The sequence below is a fragment of the Nothobranchius furzeri genome, chromosome 6 (assembly GCF_043380555.1).
Source record: "Nothobranchius furzeri strain GRZ-AD chromosome 6, NfurGRZ-RIMD1, whole genome shotgun sequence".
In the NCBI taxonomy this organism is placed as follows: Eukaryota; Metazoa; Chordata; class Actinopteri; order Cyprinodontiformes; family Nothobranchiidae; genus Nothobranchius; species Nothobranchius furzeri.
This window is the reverse complement of record NC_091746.1, coordinates 67,496,797-67,521,719: the sequence shown is the minus strand read 5'-3', so window position 1 is coordinate 67,521,719 and position 24,923 is coordinate 67,496,797. Positions and strand designations below refer to the sequence as shown.

Genomic DNA, 24,923 nt, shown 5'->3' with positions numbered 1-24,923 from the left:
CACAGAGCTGATTATTTTTAAAGAATAAAAAAACAAACCAGCAGATTTTTATTCCAATTTCATCTCAAAATCATCACAAAAACAATGAAGTTGCCAAAATGCTTATTGTTGAGTTTAGTTTGCACAATTTTTTCCTGCTTAGCCTTCCAAATCATATGCACACCTGACCCTTCTAAAGGCTAGACTCACATTTGTTTGTGGTGGATGACAGAACGAGGGCAAAAGTCAGTTCTTGTGAAATAAAAAAAAAGTTTAAGTCTCATAATTTGTACTCATAATGTTTACAGTGAAGTAATTCTACCCCTGCCAACAAAAGTTGTGGCTGCAGTTTGTTAATAACGAGAACTCTAGACAGCATTTCCCATAATACACCATCAATCCATACAAAATTAGCAATGAAAGTATTTTTTTTCAAAACTCGAGCAGCCTTTTAAATTCCTTCTGTTACTTTTAACTGTGACTCTACATATTGAATTAGCCAATCTGTGACAGTTAAAAGGAAAACCAAAATGTGCAACAAGCTAACAGTTTAGATGTGACAAACTACAGGCATTAGTGGCAGCGTGTAGAGAATTGCTCATTAATGTCATTATTCTAAAAAAACAGAAAGTAAAGTGAAACCAGCCAGAACTTCTGCATATATTTCTACCTTTATCCTTGTTTAAACAGGCGTGCAAGAGTACATGCGTTCTTCTTGCAGTAATTTTGCATGGATGTTCGACACACATGTTTGAAGTATGCCATGAACACATCAGACACAGCTGATCACAACAAACGCTAGACATAGAGCTAAAGATCGGTTTGTTTCTCATTAGTTAAAGCCACAATGCAGAGTATTTGTACTGCACACCACCATCTAGTGGCTGACAATTGCATCACAAATCGCACAAACATCCAAGCTCTAATGCCGATCTTCATCCGCATACGTCACACGTCACGTGACCAGGAAGCAGAAAATCCATGTGTTAGGAGATCGTTTTGGGCCGCTGCTGTAAAAAACTGTGAGGTTCCACACACACATATGTGTGTGTGTATTGTTTTGTTCTTTATTTTTTGTAGATTTACTTGACTAAAAGAAAAGTCACCAACTCTGCATCTGTTTACGTATGTCAACAAACACTCGTACACACTCTGTGTTTATCCTTTGTGTGTGAGGGCATGTGTAGCACCATTGGCCACTGCTGAAAGGCGCTCAATTCTAATTGCATGGTGTTCTACGAGACAGGGAAACAGTTTTGCAAAAAATAAAATAAAATAAAAGAGGTATTGCCTACATTATATCATATAGGGTAAGAGATTTTAGTGAAATTGTTTCCTTGTTGTGAGGAAAGTGGAGTAATGGTCTGGATTTATGACAAACAGTTCAGAGTTACTCCCAGTGGCCTAGTGGTAAAATGTCCGCCCTAGGACTGGGAGATTGGGGTTCAAATCATACCAAAGACTTAAAAAATGGAGCCTAATGCCTCCCTGCTCAAAACTCAGCATTAAGGGATTGGATTGGGGGCGGGGGGGGGGGGGGGGGGGGGGGGGGTTAAACCACCAAATAGTTCCCAAGCACAGCCACTGCTGCAGCTTGCTGCTCCCCATGGGGATGGGTCAAATGCGGAGATGAATTTCACCAGAGTATGATGATTAGTGGGACTTTACCTTTTATTTTCCCATTTTCTTTTTCTGATTCATAGAGTTACTGTTTGTTACGGAAACTAGAAAATAAACAAAACGTTTGACCAAATCTGTGAAAAACCACAAACCTTACACTTAGGTACCAAACATTGACCTAGATGTGTCGTTACACCCTTAGTTAATATTTATTCAAATAATTTAAAAAAAATGTTGCTTGCAGCAAGATGTGGCCCAAAATCCTGGCAGCAGGCAAGAGGGCAGCAGACAAATACAGAAGTTTCAATTCAATGTGAAATCTTGGTGCTGCAGAGCTGGAAATCCAGAGTCAACGCGAAGCAAGTCTTCAAAAACCGATGGCAGGACAGGAAATAGTACTGAACAAAACTCATAAAGTGCTGGTGCTCTAGGTCAAATAACACAAATCAAGTGGGATAGAAAAACTAAATGAAAGGAATGAACATAGAGAGACCTTCAGCTAACAGACAAATCAGAAGAAATGGTATGAAGAATCACCGCTAAAGTGAGAAAAATCACACAATCTGGTCAATTTAAACCATTTGGAAATCACATCCTTCATTCAACTGGCGACTTTACCAAAGATAAAAGGATGTTAACTGAGCCAACCCAAAACAAATGACTAGAATCATTAAAGACTTAAGTACAATTAGCTTCCTTTTGCAGATGTTTTTCCTCAAATGCGAGCTAGCCTTTGGTGATGCTTTGGGTGCCTCTGTAACGATCCTAGAGCTGGCAGCAGAATTAGCCTGTTTCCTTTCAAATCAATGTGTGGTATATCTGATTACAGTCATTTGTGGGAGGTGTGTGTGCTGTGTTCCAGCTCCTACGATACACTCAATTTCACAAAGTAAAGAAACAGGCGCCCTGTGGAAGCAGACCATCTCCGTGTCACAGAGCTGAGATCCATCACCTCAAAGCTCGCCGTGTCTTCATATCTCTAATCTTCATTAGTTAAATTCCTCCTTTCCCACTGAGACCTTTATTCTTTCCTGCTCTCATCCTAGCCTGCCTCTGCAGCTTATTTCAAGGCTTTTCAGCCACATCTGCCGCATCTGACATCTGATAGTGAAATGTTCTGTTCCTTCATGTCAGCAAGAGATATAGAAAGGGAGAAATGAGAAAGACACTGAAAAGGTGTGCGGGTCAGATAACAAAGGCAGATAGAGAACGAGCAAGGCCAAACACGCCTGGGACAGCTGCTGTCATGTCTAACCTTCAGACTGAAGCCCTACAGCTTAATAAGACTGGTATATTCATGTTACACTAAATGGATCTATCTGCTTTGCAAACCTACACACACACAGAAAAAAAAGCTATTCTGCTCCATTAAATGCACTAAATCACTTTGTATGGAAAAAAGCCCTCTTCACTTATGTAAGTACTTAACAGTAATGGTTCATTACCAACACACACACTCCTCTCCTACATTCATACCTCTGGTCTAACAGTAAGCCTACACACTCCTGCAACCATCACACAGCTGAATCGATCCAGCACAGCTTGCACATCAGCTGATTTGTATATATAACTTAAAAAAGACTTTTTAAAATTTTCAACCATCAATATTTAGAAATTACTAAGGGTAGACTGATATAGCGGTTGACCGGTAAATCGGGCCAATATTCACAGTTTTTTTTATATTTCCACATGAGCCGGTGTCAGTACAGGATGTGCTCGGGTGCAAAATCGGCTCGGGGTCTTTCGACTGCCGATGACTTCAAAGTACGGCAAACCCACTCGGACAAAATACACTACACATCTATACTGTTGGAAAGAATATAGCAGTATCGTTATTAAAATAATGTTTCTTAAGACGTAAATTTGTGTTTATAATGGTATTTGTAAAAGAAAACACTATTTTATTCATAATGTTGAACTCCTCTTTGAGCACATCCCTTGAAGAATCATAGGTATTAGCAACACCTGTGAAATTGTATTTGCAGGAAAGAAGTGTGTCCCGTTTATTGAAGTATTTTGTGTTTAGAGTTTTTGACGTCTTGTCCATGCGTAGTTCAGTTACGCTCATAGCTGCTAGCCAAAACTCTGGAGATAAAAGTTTTCTGGCTTTACTAAAATACCTTTCTGTACTTATTTGATTGATGGTAGTATTACTTTCTATTAGACTCCAAATGTAATCATTTGGCACGTTTCTAATTCATAATTTGTAATAATGTAATTGGTGATATTAGCATTAGCATTCCTATGGGTTTTTCCATGTATATTAGCATTGCGCTAACCATTCGCTGCCAAATTGCAGCCTTTGCGATTAGAAAATCTCATTTTGTCACATCGCAATTTAATTGCACATGCAGTTAATCGTTCAGTCCTAATATACATGCAGCTCTATGCTAAAAGTGTATTTTCAAAGAGGTAATGATGGATTTCTTTGTAAAAGTTGTCCATCTTTCCAACAGAAAGATTTGCCTGGACCAGCGTAACGTGATAACAACGTAACGTGATTACGTAATTCGGTAAGGTTCATGTTCAGCCAATCAACTACTTTAACGTCATTGGCAGTCGACGGACCCCGAGCCGATTTTGCACCCGAGCAGATCTTGTACCGACACCGGTAGTTGTTCTTCGAAAGCCGTTTTAAAGTCAGGCACATCCTTGGGCAGCCCGGTGCTTTTTTGCATATTTTACTTTAAATGACTTTTTACGTTCACTAATAACTTCTGCATAATTAAAACTGTCAATTAACTTCATTTAAATGTCTGACTTTAACACTGAGCAGTGCACAAAGTACAGTTTAACTGATTCAGCTCAGATGTTTTGTGCATCAAATGCTATCATTAGTGATATTATGGCGTGAAAATGAGGTGGAAAATGTCTTCATGTCGGCATGAATCGGCAGTACATATCGGCCACTGGCTGACCGTGTCTCCTACATTTCGGTATCGGCAATGGAAAAACCAATATCGGTTGACTTCTACTTGATACATTACAGCGAAGTGTCTCTAGAGGCTGACAAAAACTCAATTGCAGTTTCCAAATGCCTTGCAGGTGTTTTTGTTTATGTTTGCATATATTGAAACAATAATGCTCCTTGATGGTATAACAAGACTTTTGGACCTACACATACTGCTGTCCAGATCGGGTATTTCCCAGTAAGAACTTGTAAAGCCGTTTGATGCTATGCATTCAAAGATAAAAAGCATGTAAGGACATCTTGTTGAGTATTTCCTATCAAGATGGATCCTGTCTTGCAGAGCAGTACCCAGCCAGCATGGCGCACAGTTTTAACGAGAAGTTGGAAGGTCACGCAGCACTGTTCTAAGGTCTGAACAGACTCATTATCATGAATCAAAGAGAGACACCAGTCTCTGGAGTTTGGGGTAAAACCTCCAAGAGGGATTGATTAAAATACTTTTCTTGCTCATATTTTTTTTCATCTTTGACCAGAAAATAATGACAAATAAGTATTTTAGTTTAATGAACTCAGTATCATGTAATGGCTTGTGAGCTGACTGTGCTGTGTGAGGGGGCGCTGTTGCTTATTCAACATTTTATTGTCCTCCCAAACAAATTTAGTTTTTTATTCATTTGGACCGATAATAACAATGTTATTTAAAGTGTATATTCAAACAAATGGCTCAATTGAGACATAGAGAATCTAGAAACTGTTGACCAAAACATCAAAGGGTTAGAAGTAAATTAAAAGCAGGACAGTGAAGCAACTAAAATCCTTTATCCAACAGGTTTAGGAGTTTACTATGTTAAACATGGAATGTGGAGCCAATAAATGATGCATTCCAAGCTTAAGATTTCAATAAATGAAGCATACAATTCTGAGCTTTGGTATATGGTGCTCTCTTTTTCATTTCATGTTTGCTTTCTGCTGATAGGCTTAAGGTAGAAAACCACTATTTACTCTGGCAACTGCTAGATTATGTTCATAAATAGGCCTCCATCCTGACTCCAGGCTGCCTCACTGTGGTGGCTCAAGAAAATTACAACTTAACAGTAACTTTACACGAGCAGAAACAAAGAACAACCTTAAGCAGAGTAAACTAAAACAATAGCAATGTTATTTCTTGTATCCCTAAAGCATTTTGTACAAGACACGCAGTGCTGGCCAATCAGCGTAATATGACCGTTGTGTCTTATGATCATCGATGTGTGAAATTTGCAGCATTTGTTCCATCTCGCTTGGTGGTAATAAGGTAAGTGCCTGTCCTGTAAACGGCGAATGTGACTTGGCACAACAGAGGAAGTTGTCATGATCACGTGGTGAATGGTAAATGGCCTGTATTTGTATAGCGCCTTCTCAGGGCTCTACAACCCCCCAAGGCACTTCACAACACAATCAGTCATTCACCCATTCACGCACACACATTCACACGCTGGTGGGGATGAGCTACTATGTAGCCACAGCTGACACTGACAGAGGCGAAGCTGCCGAGCACTGGCGCCACCGGTTCCTCCGACCACCACCAGCAGGCAAGGTGGGTTAAGTGCCTTGCCCAAGGACACAACAGCAGAATTCTCTGGTCGGAGCCAAGATCGACAACCTTCCAATTACCGGACAACCTGCTCTACCTCCTGAGCTACTGCTGTCCCAATGTGGGGAGTTACTGCCAACATTCAGCCAGCCACCTATTTGAAAATTAAAGCAAACATTGGCCGTACGTTTCACTTTTGTAAACAGAATCTGCGGAGATGATAATCTTGAGCTGTGCAGCGCTCCTGAGGCTTTGCTTCGTTTGAGCTGGAGGTCAGATCACCAGCAACAGCACGGGGACTTTGGAGGACAGACACCTTTAGGAGCGTCTTCTTAAAAAAAACACCTAACTCGTTCACTGCCAATGACGACTAAAGTCGTCATTTGCATTTTTTTTACTGTGTGGCCGTCGGAACGAGCTCCCGCACCTTCAGAACAAACATCCCAGCTCTAAAGCCAATTTTCATCCACGTATGTCACACGTCCCGTGATCAGGAAGCAGAAAATCCATTTGTTACATCGTTTTGGGCCGCTGCTGTAAAAAAGTGAGGCGCGAACCGGAAAAGCTTCAGCTGATCACAATTCAACAACGGATGATGAAAGAATGGATAAAGCTTGAAACGTGTGGATTCTTCCTGATGTAAGAGGTGAGTCTACTCTTTGTTTTGTTAGTTTTGGTGTCAACATCTTCATAGAGTGCAACATTCTGCAGGGGCGTGTCCAGGGAGTGGCCTGTGGTAGCACATACCACCCTTGGAATCTGATTGGCCACCTCAGGTGCCGCCACACTAATTTACCTTTAAGTAGGCTTTTAATTGTCCACATAAGGCTTGGGGTTAAACAAAAAAATCATAACCATTGGTGCCACCCATGCACAAATTTGTGCCTCACCTAGGCCACCCCATTTTAAAAGAACTGGACACGCCACTGACATTCTGTGACTTTACTGATCAGGAAATGTTTATGTTTATTTATTTGGCAGACGCTTTTATCCAAAGCGACTTACAATTTTAACCTATAGGGCATGTTGTGGTCTGTGGGGGAAACCGGAGTACCCGGAGGAAACCCACACTTGCATGGGGAGAACACGCAACTCCACGCAGAAAGGCTGCAGCCGAGCCGAGTTTCAAACCTGCAACCTTCGTGCTGCGAGGCAACAGTGCTAACAATTGCGCCACCATGGTGGCTAACAGACAGCTCAGAATTTCTCAGATTTTTACAAAAGCCAAAAACTGGAACCTTCAGGGATTAAAAACTCTGAATCAGGTTTTTGTTTTATTCCAGGAGATTACCGTTTAATTTAGTGTACTCAATGAGTCAAAAGAACATTCAATTCAATTCACATGCGGCTCATTCACTGCCAGCCAAGGAAATGGCTGGCAGTGAATGAGTTAATGAGCATGCCTTCGATCGCAATAAAAGCAAGTTATGTCCAAGTTAAATGGAAGTTCACGGCAATGCAAAGACCACCCCCAGTCCCCCTACATGCCGCCATCACGTAATCTTTTGTAAAAAAGAAACAATTTTGCAACATCACCGCCACGGTCTGACCACTCCCAATCTAGGGCTCCCTGATGCCGCTTCAGCAATGCAGCAAACACACGGCGCTGTTCAGTAAAAATGGCTTAAGAAGCCACAACATCATTTTAGCTTTGTTCTAAACTTGGGTAAAGAAGGCTCTGGCTAACATTGAGCTAACAATGCTAACGGTGAATTACAAACTTGACATTGCTGCCCGTAGCTTTTACCTGATACAGAGTCTAACCAAAAGCTTCTGACTTATCAGAATGTCCAAGATCACCAAGATGTCCACATCTGATGTGTTGCCTCTTTGCCCCATACAGATCACCTCGTGTCTGCAGGTCACGCATCTCCAACGTTTGACTACCGTCGCTCGTATTGGCACCTTCTTGTTGAAATTGTAGATTAAATCCTGGCTGTTAATTCCCACCATGACCATCATTAAATCTTAAATAATCAATTTCTTAGTTTTGATCAATTAGCCAGATTCACACCTCAGCATTGTGGTGTTTGTTTTCAAAAATGAAGATATCCCATCTTGTTAAAATGTGGGAAGAAAAATGAAGATGGTCACACTAAAGGCTGGGAAACATCATTCCACATCCAATAATAAAATCACAGCAGCTCTCTCTATGATTTATTTAGTTTATGGATTGATTTTACTCAATAACTGATGAAAAAACTGTTTTTCAGACAGGCAGAGGTGCTTCCTCTAACATCGTTGTTTTTTTCATCAACATAAATCTCTATGCACCTTTGCACACTATTTACACACAGTATACAAACACCAAAGTGTTCTAGTTACAGCAACGTGATGGCTGAGTGGAGACATGATCGGCCCGTTGTACCGTGAATTATGTGGCGTGACAAAAGGAGGAAAAACTTTTAAGCACATTTCATCGATGCTACTCGACTAAAGACGGGAGGGGCCGATGCTGAGGTTGTTAAGAACTGCTGCTGCCACAGCACGACCCCACCCACCCTAAAGGGAAATCACAGACCCAGTGAACCAGGGAAGTCTCTTTGCTCTGTTTTTGCTTCAGTCCACATTACCCCCCCCCCCCCCCCCCCCCCTTTACCTCCAGCAGACGAAGCCCAGACGAAACACCCACACAACCGGTGTCTAACACACACACACACCTACATGCACACGCACACACACACTGCAACGATGTGCATGTTAGGCGCCATCCTTTATAAACTGTTCATAATTAAGTATTTTAGCACAAATGGAAAGATTATATCAGTAAAGCATGACACATCAACCCAGAGAAGCACTTTCTAATTATCGTCTTTAAGGTTGAACAATTAATCAAAATCCTGACTCAAAAGGTGGCAATTTTCAGTTTGCACGTAGGGCCTTATTAGCTGTAATTTGCAGAGCGAGTTCTAACAAGCTGTGGCAAGTGACAGTTTAGGCTGGCAGCTGTTGATTCCATAAACTTTAACGGAAAAAACAACAAAAAATACATACTTATCGTTGATTAATGTTCAGTTCTTGCAGAACTTGGCTGTCATTTGCTCAGTCAACACAGAGCAGCAATTTGTGTACAGTCATTAATTCAGTGAGGAAACTCCTGACACCTTTTTTTTGTACCGTTTTCATGTTTATGAACTCCTGAGGTAAATATATGGGTCGTTATTGGGTAAATGGATATTTGACTCACCAGAAAACCAAAGGTGATCTAGATCGCACCATGCAGGTCTTTAGTGATGTGCATTTGCACGCCATGGCATTCTATTGCTGTTCTTGCAGGAAATAAACAATCTTTAGAATTGTGGTTTAAGCACCCATGCCAGGTGAGTTTGTTGAGCGTGACCAACAGACAGCTCAGAATTTCTCTGATTTTTACAAAAGCCAAAAAACTGGAACCTTCCGGGATTTAAAGCTCTGAATCAGGTTTTTGTTTTATTCCAGGAGATTAACGTTTAATTTAGTGTACTCCATGAGTCAAAGGAACATTCAATTCAATTCAAGTTTATTTGTATGGCACCAAATCATGACAAGAGTTGTCTCAAGGCACTTCACGTAGTAAACATTCCAATTCAGGTCGGTTCATTAAGCCAATCAGTAAAAACGTTCCTGTATAAGGAACCCAGCAAATCGCATCAAGTCACTGACCAGTGTCACTTAATATAGCGCCTTCTAGAGTCTTGGAACCCCCCAAGGTGCTTTACAACACAATCAGTCATTCACACCCTGGTGGTGGTGAGCTACACTGTAGCCACAGCTGCCCTGGGGCGCTCTAATGGGCTCGACACACGGGAGGCGACAAACGACCGCTTTTATTACCTGACACACGGGAGGCTTGTGTTCCATGGCGAAATTGAAACTTCCGTTGTTTTGTTTGGCTCTGTCAGGTTGGAGGGAATTAAGGTCATTTAAGCGGTTCAGAGTTAATAAAGCGGTAGATATGATGTTTCACAAGGTACTGCTAGAGTTGTGTGAAATCTTACTTCTGATTTTACTATATAAACATAATAATAATCAACTTCTCCTCCATATTTGCTCGGAGATGTACGGAGCATGCTGTCCGCTCATTGGTCAGTGAATGAAACCTCTGTTGATTGGTCCTCTTCCGAGCGACAGCGATGAAAAGTTGAAAATATTTCAACTTTCTGGGATCGCATTGCTGGGTCGCCTGTGCACGACACGTGCACGAGCGCAAAATTTCACACGCATGTTTTTCGCGTTTCGCTTGGTAGGAGGGAGACCCGCGATTATCGCTTTGTCGCGCATGTTTCATTGAAAATGAATGGAGGAGAGGCGATGTCGCCTCCCGTGTGTCGAGCCCATAACAGCGGCGAGGCTACCATACACACTGCCACCGGTCCCTCCTTTCACCAGCAGGTAGGGGGGTTGAGTGTCTTGCCCAAGGACACAAAAGCGACAGACTGAGCAGGGCTCGAACCTGCAACCATACGATTACGGGGCGAGCACTTAACTCCTGCACCACCGTCGCCCCCCAGAACTCCACTGGTGTGAGGGTTTTGTGGCTCAATAACATCAGAGAGGGAGAAACAGCATTCCAAACCTAGCTTCACTATAGATTCACTATAGCAGCTTTATTGAAATTTGATAGAAGAAGCAATGTGTTAATGAAGACCTCCATGCATGTTATAATCTCTGCACCTACATGTTGTTGTTTCCTAATGTTGACTTTTCCAGTGTTTATTTTTCACAACGAACTTCGTTGCTCTGACTTATTCAGCCTGATCAAATGCAGCACGTACCTCAACCGAATGTGGTGCAGGTTAGCAACACTGCTGTAAGACTATTGAACGTAGGTCTTCTAGGTCCAAATTATAAATTTTTTGTACTTTTTAATTTGTTTTTCTTTTCCCTGCCACTCAACATTTGTTGTTTAGGGCCTCAAACGTTCGGAATTCTGTTGGAAGGTACCTGCGCTATGCAGCGTTAAAGTTACATGTCAACATTCAACACTTGAGGCTTTCCTCTGCAGGGATTTGTGATGCCAAGGGTCCTGACAAAATGGCAGATTATGAAGCCGGCGAAGCGACAACAGTCTGTGCCTCCACGTGTGGGCGTGCATTTAAGTGAGTTACTGCAGACAGATAAAGCCAGGGAGAGATACGCAGTCCTCATATCAGCTCTAATTGGGTTGTGGCTGAGTTTGGTTCTGACGTGATGCCATAAAAGCGTGTGTGTGTGCGTGTGTGTGTGTGGGGGTGGGGGTGTGGGGGGGTGTGGGGGGGGTTCTTACAGCTTTGTGTTTGATGCTTTTAGACGTAATTGAACCTCTATTGTTTAATTGTGTGCAGACTTATAGATCTAATTCTTTTTTCTTTGATCTGTGTTGGCCTTTAGTTCTAAAGCGAAGCCTATAGGACCATTAAGTGCCTAGGTTGTGCGTGAGTTGGCAAGGCACAGCTTCTTTGTCAGTTTTTTTTTTTCCTGCACAAACAATCCTTACCCTGCTCTGGAAAGTTAGGAGATCTCAGAGTGCTATTGATTACCTCCAGTCCGAGAGGGCAACCCCACCGGGCCCCGCTGCCGCCCTCTCAGCTATACTGGCTGCGTGTTCGTGTTCGGTAAATATGAGACACACAAACCACATTTTGCATTTCAGTCACACGGTTAAAAGCTTTATTTTAATGGCCATTCAAAGGTGACAACAAAACAGAAAGATCACGCTTTCAGCGACGCAGCAGCACACGCTACCAGAGTGAGAGCTCGACTACCTGACCCATCCCTGCTGTGTCTGAGATGACTGTCAGAGTCACAAGTCTGCAGATGAAGGCTTGGCGTTACCAATCAAGATTAGAGACGAAAATGGGATGACACACACACACACACGTTCTTGAGAACACTCTCAGTCTCTGTGTGTGTGTGCGTGCGTGTGTGTGTGTGTGTGACAGTAAAACAACAAGAGCAAAGGAAGAAGGCACAACCTCTCATCTCGTCCGGCGTCCCCTGATGCTGTCTGATCTGCAGTAAGTGTTGAACTTATGGGACGTTTCTTTTGCCTTTTCATCTCCACAAGCTCGCCACTCAGCATCACTGAGCTATTCAGATTTTTTTGAAGAGCACAAGCATGACAAATAATCAGATTTCACCCAGGAGTCCCTTTTTCTGCCTCGTTCTTGCATTCAGAAAGCAGATGAGAACCGTGTGCACACCGATTATATTTTCACACAAAGCTTCAGAGGATTATAGGCAACAAGCTCTAACCTCTAATTATACTAGAAGACAAATCTAACAACACATGACACATGAACTGTAGCACAACTACAACGCTGCTGCAATAAGTTCAGGGTGCTACCAAGGAGGTGAGTGGGAAAGTCAAGGAGCGTCACCTGCCTGCTCTGTAAATAAGGCTTTCAGAAATGTGTCACTGATAGGTTTTATTCTGCACACTGAAGAGCTTTGAAGCATTTATTTCTGAGCTGTTTTGGGCCAAATTCTTACTGCAGTCTGTAGAAGCTTTGAAAAAGCATCCAGAATTATTCTGTTCTGCAATTTTTATATAAAAAAAACCCAAGGGAAGCTTTGGATCAGGTTGTCAGTGATGGTCAAGCATCAACCTGTCCTCCTCCTTTAATTAGAGGAGGAGAAATGGGCTCATTGTGGTGACAAGCTCTAATGGTGCCCCCTGAAATCCGATTCCGTGCTCCACAGGAGCCCCATCTCCCACGAGGGCTGTCAATAACCCTCTACTGACCTTGTGAAAACACAACGCCAATTCCCTAAAGTAAGCTTGCATGGCTGCAACACAACGCACGTCCGCTCCTGTCTCGATTCATCTGAGCGGCAGACAGCCTAACGAGCTCAGGGGGGTGTTAAAAGCTGCAGAAAGGCATTTGTGGGGAGCCAGTTTCCTGTTATTATTAACCTTTCACCTAGAGGCTGAGCATTTATGGAGGGAAAATGAGTAAATGTGAGACGATGTGCAAATGGTTCACCCTTTGCAGTGATTGAAAAACATATATATTGTAAATACCTAAATTTTTACAAATGATGAAGAACTTGTGTGATTTGTTTGAGTTAGATTGCAAGAGGATTTAAAAAAAGCTGATCTGCAGCTACTGTCTATTGCACCATGCAGTGATTCGTCCATGAGGCATCCCACCAAATTCAGCGTGGTAACACTGCACCAAGCAGATGCACCACTCCTCACACACACACACACACACACACACACACACACACACACACACACACACACACACACACACACACACACACACACACACACACACACACACACACACACAACATACCTGGGTTTTATGCCGAGTTCCATCTTCGAGTTCAGAAGAGCTGTTCATGATTCCCCATCGGACATTCACCACCCAAAGAAGAATGTGCGCATCAGATCCACTCGCGTTCGTTCCAGCACACAGAGAAAAAGCTCCAAGTCTTCCCGTCGATTTCAGCCTACTCCATGGGAAAACTGGCTACTGAATTTAAACCAAAACGGGAAAGCAAATAAAGAAATAAGAGAGGGTGGGGGGGAAGGCGCAAATACTCCCGCGGTTCAGCGTCCGTCCGCACAAAATGCGCACCAGAATTCAACTTCAATTTGTTCCAAGAGTTTCCTCGCTGTCTGTTCGTTATTCCAGATTAATTTAAAGGATAAATCTTTGTTTTACACTTTGGTGATTTTTCAATGTGGCTCCCGAATGCAACCAGACTTGTACTTGATTAGATGGATAAAGGGAAAAAATAAGATCCAGAGAGGATGAGCGCTTTTACTCCAAGAAGAAGCGATGAAAACCACGTCCATCCATGTGGAGAGAGTTTGAAACGTCAGCACTGGGCTCGGACTGAGCAGGTAGAAGACAGGACGTCCATCCCGAACCCGGCGCTTGACCGAGCCTCCTCCAGCCTCTTCGCGTCAGGCTGATCTGGGCGCTGCTTCACACAGATGCCTTCCACAAGACGGGTGTGGGGGATTAACGTCCTCCGCTGGTGAGCCGCACGGGGCGCTCCGTACCTCCGGCTGTCAATTAGCGGGTCTCCTCGGTATGCGCGACGCGCTCCCAGGCAGCGTTCCGTCCCCGTACCGCCCCGCTGTACCACTGACTCACCGCCTTCTCATCCACTGCACCGTGGACCCAGCCCAAACAGCGGCTGCTAATGAAAAACATGCGCGCACACTCGCAGGGGGGTCACAACATTGCGCCTGGATGAAAAGTTGCGCACTTTTACATGACAAGATTGGGATGAATGAACAGTAAAGATGTGAACGTCAGACTAGCGGGGAGTTTATACCCCAAAATGAAAAAAAGAGTAATAAAATAAATTATTAATAATATAATGATAAATGATAAATTAAATGAAAAAAAAAGATTTTAAAACACTAAACATGTTCTCTTATTCCTAGATCAGCCTCAAAATGATTACAGGTAAAACGTATTTAAATTCAAATTTCATACACGTCTGCTCTAATAGCAAAAATGACATAATATAATTTAAATCTGATTTATAATAAGACACAGAGGATGAAATAACAGGCTTAAGCACTGGTTATCATGGGCTTTTATTGTGAAGGACTGAGACGAGTTAATATGCTGCCATAGACACTCATTAAAGGCAATTTTGCTTTTTAAAGTGTGTTTCTGTGTAAGACTTTTGAATAATTACAATTGCATCTGTCTAAGGTAGCTTGTTGAACAGCCTCGGTTTGGAGAAATTACGTTTATGGCTTACATCAGGGTGGGCATGCTTTAACGCTACATAAGTTGATGTTTTATAGAAAGTAGACATCTATGAAAATAATAATAGCCTTTTTTCTGTCAGCATTTATCGGTGAAAGTTTTTATTTTATTATTTGAACTATAGGTTATGCACATAAGTACTTACAGTCCCTTCTGGTCCGCGGGACAGTTGTTTTAACAAAACTGGTCTGGTCCAAAATAAATCACATCGGTAGCCACTGTTCTGGATTGATGAGCTAACGGCTAGTGCAAATGCAGTCAAGACTATTAAAATTATTATTATAAAGGTTATTTTTATTATAATAATATTACTTTTATTATTTTTAAATAATCTATTGCAGTAACATTTCATTCCTGTGTTTTGGAGTTTGAATTGAACAAAAACATAAAGATGGCTTCAACCTTCAAATCTGACCTGCAGTTAATGAGACTTTGAATATGGAATAGAATCAAAAATAATAAATGTATTGATCTCAAGTGGGGGAATTCACTATTTAAATCATTATTTTTAATTGCATATTACATGGCTATTTATATGGGATGTAATATTTATTAAATGTCATCAGCAGCATCAAAATGTAGAACTTTTGTTACATCCAGCAGTTAAGGAATAAAATGTTAATGCCAAAATCTGACCGTGAAAGCTGTGCCAGTACACTATGGAGTTGGTCCATTTAGACTAAAATGGTAACGCACTTGCATTTTTAAAACACCTTCGAGAGTCCTAGAACCCCCAGAGGTGCTTTACAAGAAAACACACACTAAAGTCATTTTTAGCTTTAGGGTTCAAAAAATTCACAATAAAAAACAGAGATCTGATGTCTAAAAAAGGCGCGTATTCAAATCACCAGATAGATTCAAACCAGCATTGCTAAATAAACTTTTATATTACTGTCAACTTTACATTATATGGTTAATTCATGAATATGTACAGTACGCTGCATAAATGAGTACACACCCCTTTAAAAAGTACAAATTTATGTGAAATCTCCTTTTGTATAGAGCAGTACATAGTTGAGTTCATGATTCCAGTGATATGCAGCTCCCCAACACCAGCAGCACTTATGCATTCCATATAAGGACACCGCCACCACCATGCTTCACTCAGTGCGTTTACATGCAGCCAGTAACCTTTTTAAAACCCGAATATTCACAATAACCCGGTTCCGCAGGTCCTTGTAAACACAGCGAAAAACCCGGATATGCTCATAACCGGGTTTTTAAAAACCCGGTTACTACACCTGGGGTAACCCTTTTCTAACCCGAATGTTTGGTCGTGTAAACGCATATCGGGATTTCCCCATCAAAGCGTGTGTTCTGCACATGCTCTGTTCGCAAGGAATCTTGGTCTTTTGAGTAGCGAGACGTCTTGTATGCGCCAGAACACCGGAAGTAAACAACGAGTTGGGAGCAAAATGGTGAGTCGCGGCACAGCACCACACTTTTGGAGTGACGAAGAAACTAAAACGCAAACAAACGCGGTCGCTATCTCTTCTGAACTGGGAAACATGTTGTTTTGACGGATACTGGAACAAGAAGAACCGGAAATGAGGCATATTGCGTCTGGACGTAGTCCACACGTCCTGACGCTACCCCAACGTCCGCATTTAACTGGGGTTATGCAAGTTAGGGGTAACTCTTTCTATTTATGCTTGTAAACGGGTCATTCTGATCAACTCAGAAACCCGAATACCGACCTTAACCCGATCATAACCCGGATATTGGCTGCATGTAAACGTAGTCACTGTGGGCAACAGGCATTTCTCTTTGAAATCCTCACCTTTATGACACCATTCGGCTTTTCAACCATTAGTTCCAAAAACAGTGATCTTTGTCTCATCACTTCAGATTATAGAGTCCCAGTAGTCCATCTCTTTCAGCATGGGCCCTAGCTAATCCTAGGTGTGCTTTTTTGTGCATGGGCTTTAGGAGAAGCTTCCTTCGTAGACGATACCCGTGCATAACATTTCTCTGCAGCGTGTGCCGTATGGTGTCACGGGAATTCCAGTTTGGTATTATATTGCTTTAGCTAAATGCAGTGAACTTCCACGGGGATTTTCTTCTACCCTTCTCATCAGAAGAGGCTCCTGTCAAGATGTCACCTTCTGTGGACAGTCTGGACGTCTCTGTAAGATGGTTGCACTTCCATCTTTCTTAAATTTTTGGATCGCATTTTTTACAGTATTCTGACTGATATCTAAAGCTTTGCTGATGTTCTTGTAGCCCTCAACTTTTTTATGTAATGAAATGATTTCCCTTTCTCAGATTTGTGACATTGCTCTTCGACGTGAAGCCACCGATGACAGCCTGAATGGGAAGGACGTTTCTTTGTAAAGTAATGCCCTTCAATAGTCACCCGTCTGAGGTTAATTTGAATTCTGTAGTTTTAAGTGTGGCCTTTCTCCTAACACTATAGTTTTACTCATTTTTGCAACATGGTCTTGAATGGATTTGTTAGGAAAATCACTTTTTTGTTTGTGCAAATTAACAAATCTTATTTGCAATCAATGGCGCACATTTGTGGTAGTATTTTGTAGTTTGGTATCTCATAGAAAGCATTGATTCTGAAAGGAAGGTAAAGGCTTCCTGACAAATGTAGTGGGGTGTACTCATTTATGTGGAGCACTGTGTGTGATGTTTGAATGAGCTGCAATGAAATTCAGGATATTTGCTGTTTTAAAACTGCATCAATAAACTTTGGTCTTAGCTGGTTTATAGTAGCTGATTAGGCAGGTTATCAGGCCTGAAGGACATTAAGGAGTTTATATTAGGTGTTCAGAGGACTATCTACAACATGTACCATAGCAGTTATTCAGACACTCTTTAAAATGGCCCAGCTACGCCTTTAAACCAGTAAAATGACCTGTAAGACATGCAAACATCTATCCACATTAGGGGGTGTGATACACAAATGATTAGAAGCCTAATCCTTAGTGCAAGAATTCCTCCTACCTCAGTTGAACACAGCGTCACAGAATGGAGGGGTACTGGTGGATGATAAATGTAAAATAAGGTCATTTTGACTCAGTGTGCTTTGTCAGCAGGTCTTACTTCCACCTGCGGATGTTGAAGTTTGCAGCAACAAAAGGGCTAAAGAGATGTAAAATCCTGGAAGTGCAGTCTTTCTTTTGTCAGTCAGCGCCATGCTTTTGCTATTAAAAAGAGTGATATTTTAGAAAAACAGAAGCAAATAAAAGCAGGACACAGAATCTGTTTTCATAGACATGAGGGTGCAACAAATAAATAGTCAAACACTGTGATCTGTAAAATAAACTATTTCCATTCTTGTAGAAAAAAATGATATAGTTGTCATGGAGATGTAAAGAAGATTAATGACCCATACTGATCAGGAATGAGTGTTCCCACTGAGACATAATGGTGAGAATACTGCCTGTCTAATGCAGCTTTATGCAAGGTATCAACGTTTTTTCTGCATTCTGCAGAAAAGAGCATTGCCACTGTTTTGTAAGAGAATGAACATTAAAAGATCAGTGGCATGAATTCAGTGTCGGCTGTCATCGGCCCATTAAAGGATGCATTCCTCACTAAAGATTGACAGTGTTTTAATTACTTTGAGATCTTTTGAACACATTCATTTATTTGTGTTTTTTTTTATATAAATGTAGTTGCAGTGTACTTTGAGGATTGAAGGCAAACATATTGCACATTTTATGCAATGTTTAAGGTCCCCATTTAACCAAGACAATGCAAACGTTTTGGGTTACGGAGAAATGCTAAGAAGTGTATATTTATTGTTTTCCTTTGCACGTTTTCATGAACCTGATTGAGACAAATGAGGAAATCTTTGAGTCTAAAGCAGAGTTTCAACTTTTTCATCAACAAATTAGCACCCACACACGTATACATATTAATGGGAACGTTTCTTTTATACTCCTCCATTTGCGTGTCAGCGTTGCAAAGCAACTCTCGGCCAGGACAGCAGAGGACGTGGCACTTTTCTATGGTATCATGCCATCACTGCAGTCATGTCTCTATTGGTTTTACTATTGTGTTTATGCATTTCAGAGATTTTTAAATGTGAGACTATTTGTCCTCCACCTCTTCATGCAGTCACCACCTCTAAACTCACATTTCCCATAATTTCCTGACAGGAACAAAAAGTCTGCTGTGTCACGGTTGCATTACCGTTTCTATCGGACTTTTTCGCCAGATGTTCTTCAGCTTGTTCCATGCCTGTTCTGTGTCTTCCGCCAGACATCTTTGGCTCTTGTTGTATTTTCTTGAGGAGGGATGATGGTGCTGTTGACGAAGTTAAAGAAGGCAACATCCTGGCTAACCACAATCTTGCAGTCTCTGTCACGTTCGATGGATAGTTAGAAGATTGGGCTCTACTTCATATGTCCTTGCGCGCCTGTTGGAGAACCCTTGTCACCACGGATAATGGTCCTGTGTTTCCGCACCTCCGCAGACGGAGAAGTATAAACTAGTTTTTATACTTCATTAGTGTCAGTGTTGCAAAGCAACTCTCTGCCAGGACAGCAGGGGGTGTAGACCTTTTCTGGCTATCACTGCAGTGACGTCTGTGGTCTACGACCAGATTTTTGTCATGAAGTCTCTTATCATCTATATGCAGATGACATTCAGCTATACTGCTCCTTTAAGGATTCTGAGTTCTTCAAACTGTCTGAATTACTAGGGTGTCTTTCAGCTATCACCAGCTGGCTAGAAGAAAACTTCCTTCAGTTAAACTCTGAATAGACTGAATGTCTGACTATTGCCCCTGAGAGCATGGTTCCGCTGATTTGTCATAAACTTGGTCATTTATCTTTTGTCAAGACAAACTTAAGGAAACTGGGTGTTTTTGACCAATCAATGTCTCCTGAAGGCCACTCAAAAACATTGATCTGAAACTGTTTTTATCACTTAAGAAAGATCTCCAAACTGCAAAGGGTGGTGTTAGAACATGAACTTGCGTCACCTGTCCAGATTTAAACAGAGGAGGGGTTTAACATCTTACACCGTGTTTTAGCTCCTAGTGTCTCTGTTGGTTCTTTGTGGAGCCTATCCACTCAATCTCCAGGTTACCACCCTGGCTCCGTCCGTTACCAAACAAACCTGGTCGTTCCGTCAAACGCCAGCCGGGCTAGCCAAACCCGGAACCCACAGCTTAAACAAATCTCAAGCAGCCGCTTTTTAAATAACCAGCGCTGCATCCGATGCTCACTCTGTCAGGCATCACTTACAACTGCAGAAATAGCCAGGCAAAGTGTACCACCACTCCCTGTTCGGCTATTTTCCTGCACCAGATCTGGCTGTTACAGCTGTTGCCCAATTAGACAAATTATTTTGGCTGTCCAGTCAACAACTTTTCCTTTATTTATTTATCCTTTTTTTCACAGCTGTTTCACACCTGTGTGAATAACACCGCTGTCTAACAGAAATACCACTTCTCCAACTTATTTACTTATAGTAAATCAGAACAGGAGGACACCCACAAGACTCCTAACCAGTGAGCGAGGCCAACATATGAACAAAAATATGCTCACCTGGGCTCTTGTAGACCTCTGTCACCAGCCGAGGAGCCGAGAGAGGCGTCGTGAAAGAGGCTTCTCGCTATTCACCCTTCGTGGTCGCCAATTGTTGAGGGCTGAGTGGTTTTAAAACGGAGTCGGAGACAACTTTACCATCAGACAGCATGGGTCTTTATTAACTCAATTCTGCTCATAACATTCAAACATCCTTTTTGACCAAAGACCCCAAAAAGGAGCACAGCACCTTATATCCTTCTGATAGTTGTGTGCTCGATACTCGAAACAGAAATGTTCTGTTTTCCCAAAACTTGTGATTTCCTAACGGCATTACAGCAGAATCACAAGCTCACAGCAGATCAACTGCCTTAACTTGGCAGTTGAACTTTGAGAATCAATAGCCCTGTTGTTAGAAGTCTTGGACCTTCGGTTACTAATTTCTGATAAACAGTTCTCGTGAGCAATTAACTTTTAGCTCTGATTGGCAACCGACAGCAAATACAAAATTCCTTGGGAGCTAATTGGAAAAACAGCACAGAACATTTCCATCAAACAATCAGGTTTGCACAGATGGCCTCTTGACCTTTAAAGCCCCTACGATGATTATCCATGCCTTTATCTCCTCCCGTCTAAATTACTGTAACACACTCTTCACATGTTTGAACAAAAAGCCCTTGACCGCCTTCAGTGTGTCCAGAACTCAGCAGTGAGGCTCCTAACTGGAGCAAGCAGAAGAGCACACATCACTCCTATTCTAATGTCTCTGCAATGGCTACCCGTTAACTTTAAAGTTCTAGAATCCTGAGGATAACTTCCAGAGCTCTACATGGTCAAGCTCCTCCTTATTTACTGAACTGTTAAAGCCTTATGCTCCAACCCAAGCCCTCAGGTCCCACACACCAGAACCTTCTAGAAGTTCTAAAGACCGGATATAAAAATCGAGGTGATCACTCCTTCCAGACTGTTGCACCCTGATTTTGGAATGATCTTCCTTTATCCTTACGTGGTATTGACAGTCTGAACACTTAAAAAAAGACCCTTTTATTTAAAGCAGCTTTTACCTAAATTTTTTTTCAACTTAAATTAGCAATCATCTTTTCTTTGTTTTATGATATATTGTAATTTTATGACTGCTTGATTTTGTTTTGAATTATGTGAAGCACTTTGTGATTCTATGTCAGTGATGAGTGCTATATGAATACAATTTACTTACTTACTACGCTCCATCTACTCAAGTAGCGATGGCCAGCAGAGAGAAGTTTTCATTGAGGTGGAACTGCTTGATCTCCAGGAACGAAAACTTTGGTTACAAAGAATTCAACAGGAGTTAAGTAGACAGCAATGTTGGTGGAATATCCGTCCACCAATGCCACTGCTGTTGTTGGGAAGGCCAATCACAAATCTTGTTGCGTATGATGGATAGTTAAAATCTGTCGAGCCTTGCATGCCTGTCGGAGAGTCCATACGTCGACGGATAATGGAGCTGCATGTCTCCGCACCCGGAGAAGTATAAACTTGGCTTAACTTAAAATCCCAAACCCATCTTTAATCCAACCCCATTTATTGTTACTGTAGCCTGATCAATCACAACCCACAACAAGCAGTCCCAAAGCATGATGTTTTGTGACTCGTCAGGACTTTTTGTATCTGTTACCATAGCAACCAGAAAAATAACATCAATCAGTGCCATGGTATTTTTGTGAAGTGTTGTTTTTTAAACAGCTGTAATTCTAATTCATTGTGAAAAAGTTTAACTTTTCCTGCTTTGGTGTACAGTGATCCCTCGCTACTTCGCGGTTCGTTTATCGCGGATTCACGACTTCGCAGATTTTTTCTTTGGAGTCTTATTCAAGGGAAATTCACCAATTTGCGGTATATTTCACCGATTTGCGGTATTTTTCTATGCGGAATATGAAGAAATTCCTGTTTTTTTCATCAATTTCATCAAAAAATGCACTTTTTGTAATAAAACAATAAAAAAAAACATGTAAAAACATTTTCTTGAGTTTTACCCACAAAAAGAGAATGTGATCATACGATAATTCAATATAGTACTGTACTGTAAATATGGTGTCCCTACTTCGTGGATTTTCACCTATCGCGCCCAGGTCTGGAACGCATCTACCGCGATAAACGAGGGATCACTGCAAAGCTAATGTGATGCATCACGGCTAATACACACACAGACAAAACAATAAGAACACACTCCACATAATGTTTTCAATGGAGTTCCCTCCCAATGATTTACAAATGTAGTCCTTTTGCTGATATATCTTTTATATATTTATTTCTATGTAGTTATATGATGATGAAACTTGTGTGCGTGTGTGTAGGGGGGTAAAGGCCATCATTTATTATTACACAAATTATGACTTGATGATTTTGAAAGTATAGATATTTGCAAAACCCTTAAACTTTTTTGTTATTTGAGTGAAGATAGAAGTTCTTCTAAAACAGAATGGTGCCACGTCATTTCCCTGTTGAAATACATGGTTAGTTTAAATGAGTGTATTTATCAAGTGTAGAAGCAGGCATGAAGTATTGACTTGTGCTTCCTGGAACAAAAGGCACTCAGAACCAACTGTCTTTCCTTTTTTCAGACCCCAGGGTTTTTGATCTTTTTTGATGACAAAAGAAATGTGCAAACATAGCACTTTTGCTGACAAATGGCAGAGTTATTGAATTTGTCCCATAACCTTTAGGGCTTTTGACAAAATATTGCAATAATATACTGATTCCTTACGGTGAATGAGCCACGACTTTAATATCAAGGGCAAGGGTTTAACGGAGAGGGTGCCAAGTATATATAGCAGAGCAAGCTGTCGTAACCTTGTCACACTGATGGTGGCTGTCTCTCTGACCAAAGAGGTGTGTGTGTGTGTGTGTGTGTGTGTGTGTGTGTGTGTGTGTGTGTGTGTGTGTGTGTGTGTGTGTGTGCGTGCGTGCGTGCGTGCGTGCGTGCACGCGCTTCAATCCGTTCCCAGTAAATCTGTGAATGTCACTGAAACCTGACCGACCAGAGCCAGTCAGAGAAAAAGGAGAAGTCCCCGAGGAAGAGCTGTTTATCTCTTCTGTAAGCCCACACAAAACAGCCTTTTACTGGCTTTGGTGTTTTATATGCCCTCATAGCCAAAGACTGTGTTCTGATTTTATGACTTTTTTGCAGTGTTTGTTGTTGCTTATGCCCACTTTGTTCAGTATTACAGCATGAGATTTTGTTAGCCCTTCAGCTGTGGTTTTATTTCTTTATTAAAAATAAAAGGGAAAGAAAATGAAGAGCCACATAAACACTTGATCTGCCTTGAAAGAGTTAATTTTTTTCCTTTTCTTTTTGTAAAACTAGTAAAAAAAAAGCACTCTTAGATTTGTTTTAGCATACACAGTTTATTTCTGGTAAAGTCCCAACAGACTGGATCGGCAACTCTGAAGTTGCAAGTGGGGTTTTGAGGCCACAGGGGGCGATAAGGGCTGGGTAGCCTTTTGTTAACCCTGTACAGAGTCGTTTTAGCACATACTGGCTGAAGAAAGTTATTATTTTTAAAACTTGCAAAGTATCCCTTTAAGCAAAATAATCAAGATTATGATACATATGCAAAACATCTGTAAAATAATCAAAGTTTCAATCCCTCTAGTCCCATCAAAAGAATTCAGTGAAAAGTAAATAACCAAAGCTAGCAAATGGCTGCTCGGGCTGAGGGAGAAATCTCTTGTGCCATTAATGTATATTGATGGTCTTTCTCAAGTATCTCCAAAGGAGGAGTGAACTGATCACACCTCTGAAGTGCAACATCAGACGCTGTGCTGCATTTCTTCTTTGCTTTTAATCCCCCAACTTAGCCTGGGGTTAGCTAAAGGTGCAAGACACGATATAGGTTCCTGATACATCGGCTTCTTCATTGAACTCATTTCTGTACCTCATCCCTTCTGCAGGAAACACACCCAGTATGGGCAAAGCTGTCTCATCACACATTACACACAGACACACACTTGCAAGCACAAGTTCTGGAGTACTTAAGGCCCACTGTGTCAATGACTGTGGTTGCAGGCTGTGGTGACATTTACTAATGAGGGTAATTAGTATTAAAACTGGGAGTGGAATTATAGAAGTGGTGTTGCTGATGATGATCACAGAAGAGACTGCAATGATTAGGAGCTTGAAGATGATGGTGGGTGTACAGAAAACTGCGTCCTTCACTTTCATAATTACCGTTTCCAGTTTGTTCAAAAAAGCATCAATTCTGCAGCGTTTAGAGGAAGTGTACTCTCAGCTGGTCTTTCATTGCTTAACTTCTTCCATCCTCTTCTAAAAGGCTCCTTGCTCCTTAAGTCCATGTTTCCAGTCAGATGTTTAATGTAGTGTAACTCATGTCTTCATGTTTTGCAGTCTCCGTCTCATTTGTGCTCTGTTTACCCATTGGCTTCCCATCAGAATGTCTCCGAGTGCCGCCAGGCCCTGTTTGTTAAATCGTTTGTAATTATCCTCAGGCCTCCCTTGGGCATTGCTCCCAGGCACCTCTACAAAGCAGCATGTGCCGCTCTGAGTAACCCCTTTGCTTTTAGAGTTAGTGTTTTGTTGCAGGACAGTTTTAGAACCTACTGAATATGAAAAGAAAACATGCAAGGCATTCCTGAAAGCAGGCCAGATGTAG

At 41.6% G+C, this 24,923-nt stretch overlaps 2 protein-coding genes across 3 annotated transcripts in view; one reads left to right on the top strand and one right to left on the bottom strand.

Moving 5' to 3' along the window:
• The window catches only part of fibcd1b (fibrinogen C domain containing 1b), a 226,432-nt gene extending 212,209 nt beyond the window's left edge, over positions 1-14,223 (bottom strand). Inside the window, exon 1 of one of the 2 annotated variants that reach the window (XM_015943224.3) lies at positions 13,346-14,223. In XM_015943224.3, the coding sequence (XP_015798710.1) occupies positions 13,346-13,393 (48 nt within the window). In that variant the 5' untranslated portion in view covers positions 13,394-14,223. The remainder of the gene's footprint in view (positions 1-13,345) is intronic. The other variant, XM_015943223.3, reaches the window with a different exon arrangement.
• LOC139070257 (uncharacterized) overlaps positions 1-24,923 on the top strand; it is a 295,005-nt gene that overhangs the window by 267,701 nt on the left and 2,381 nt on the right. The gene's annotated exons all lie outside the window — the stretch shown is intronic.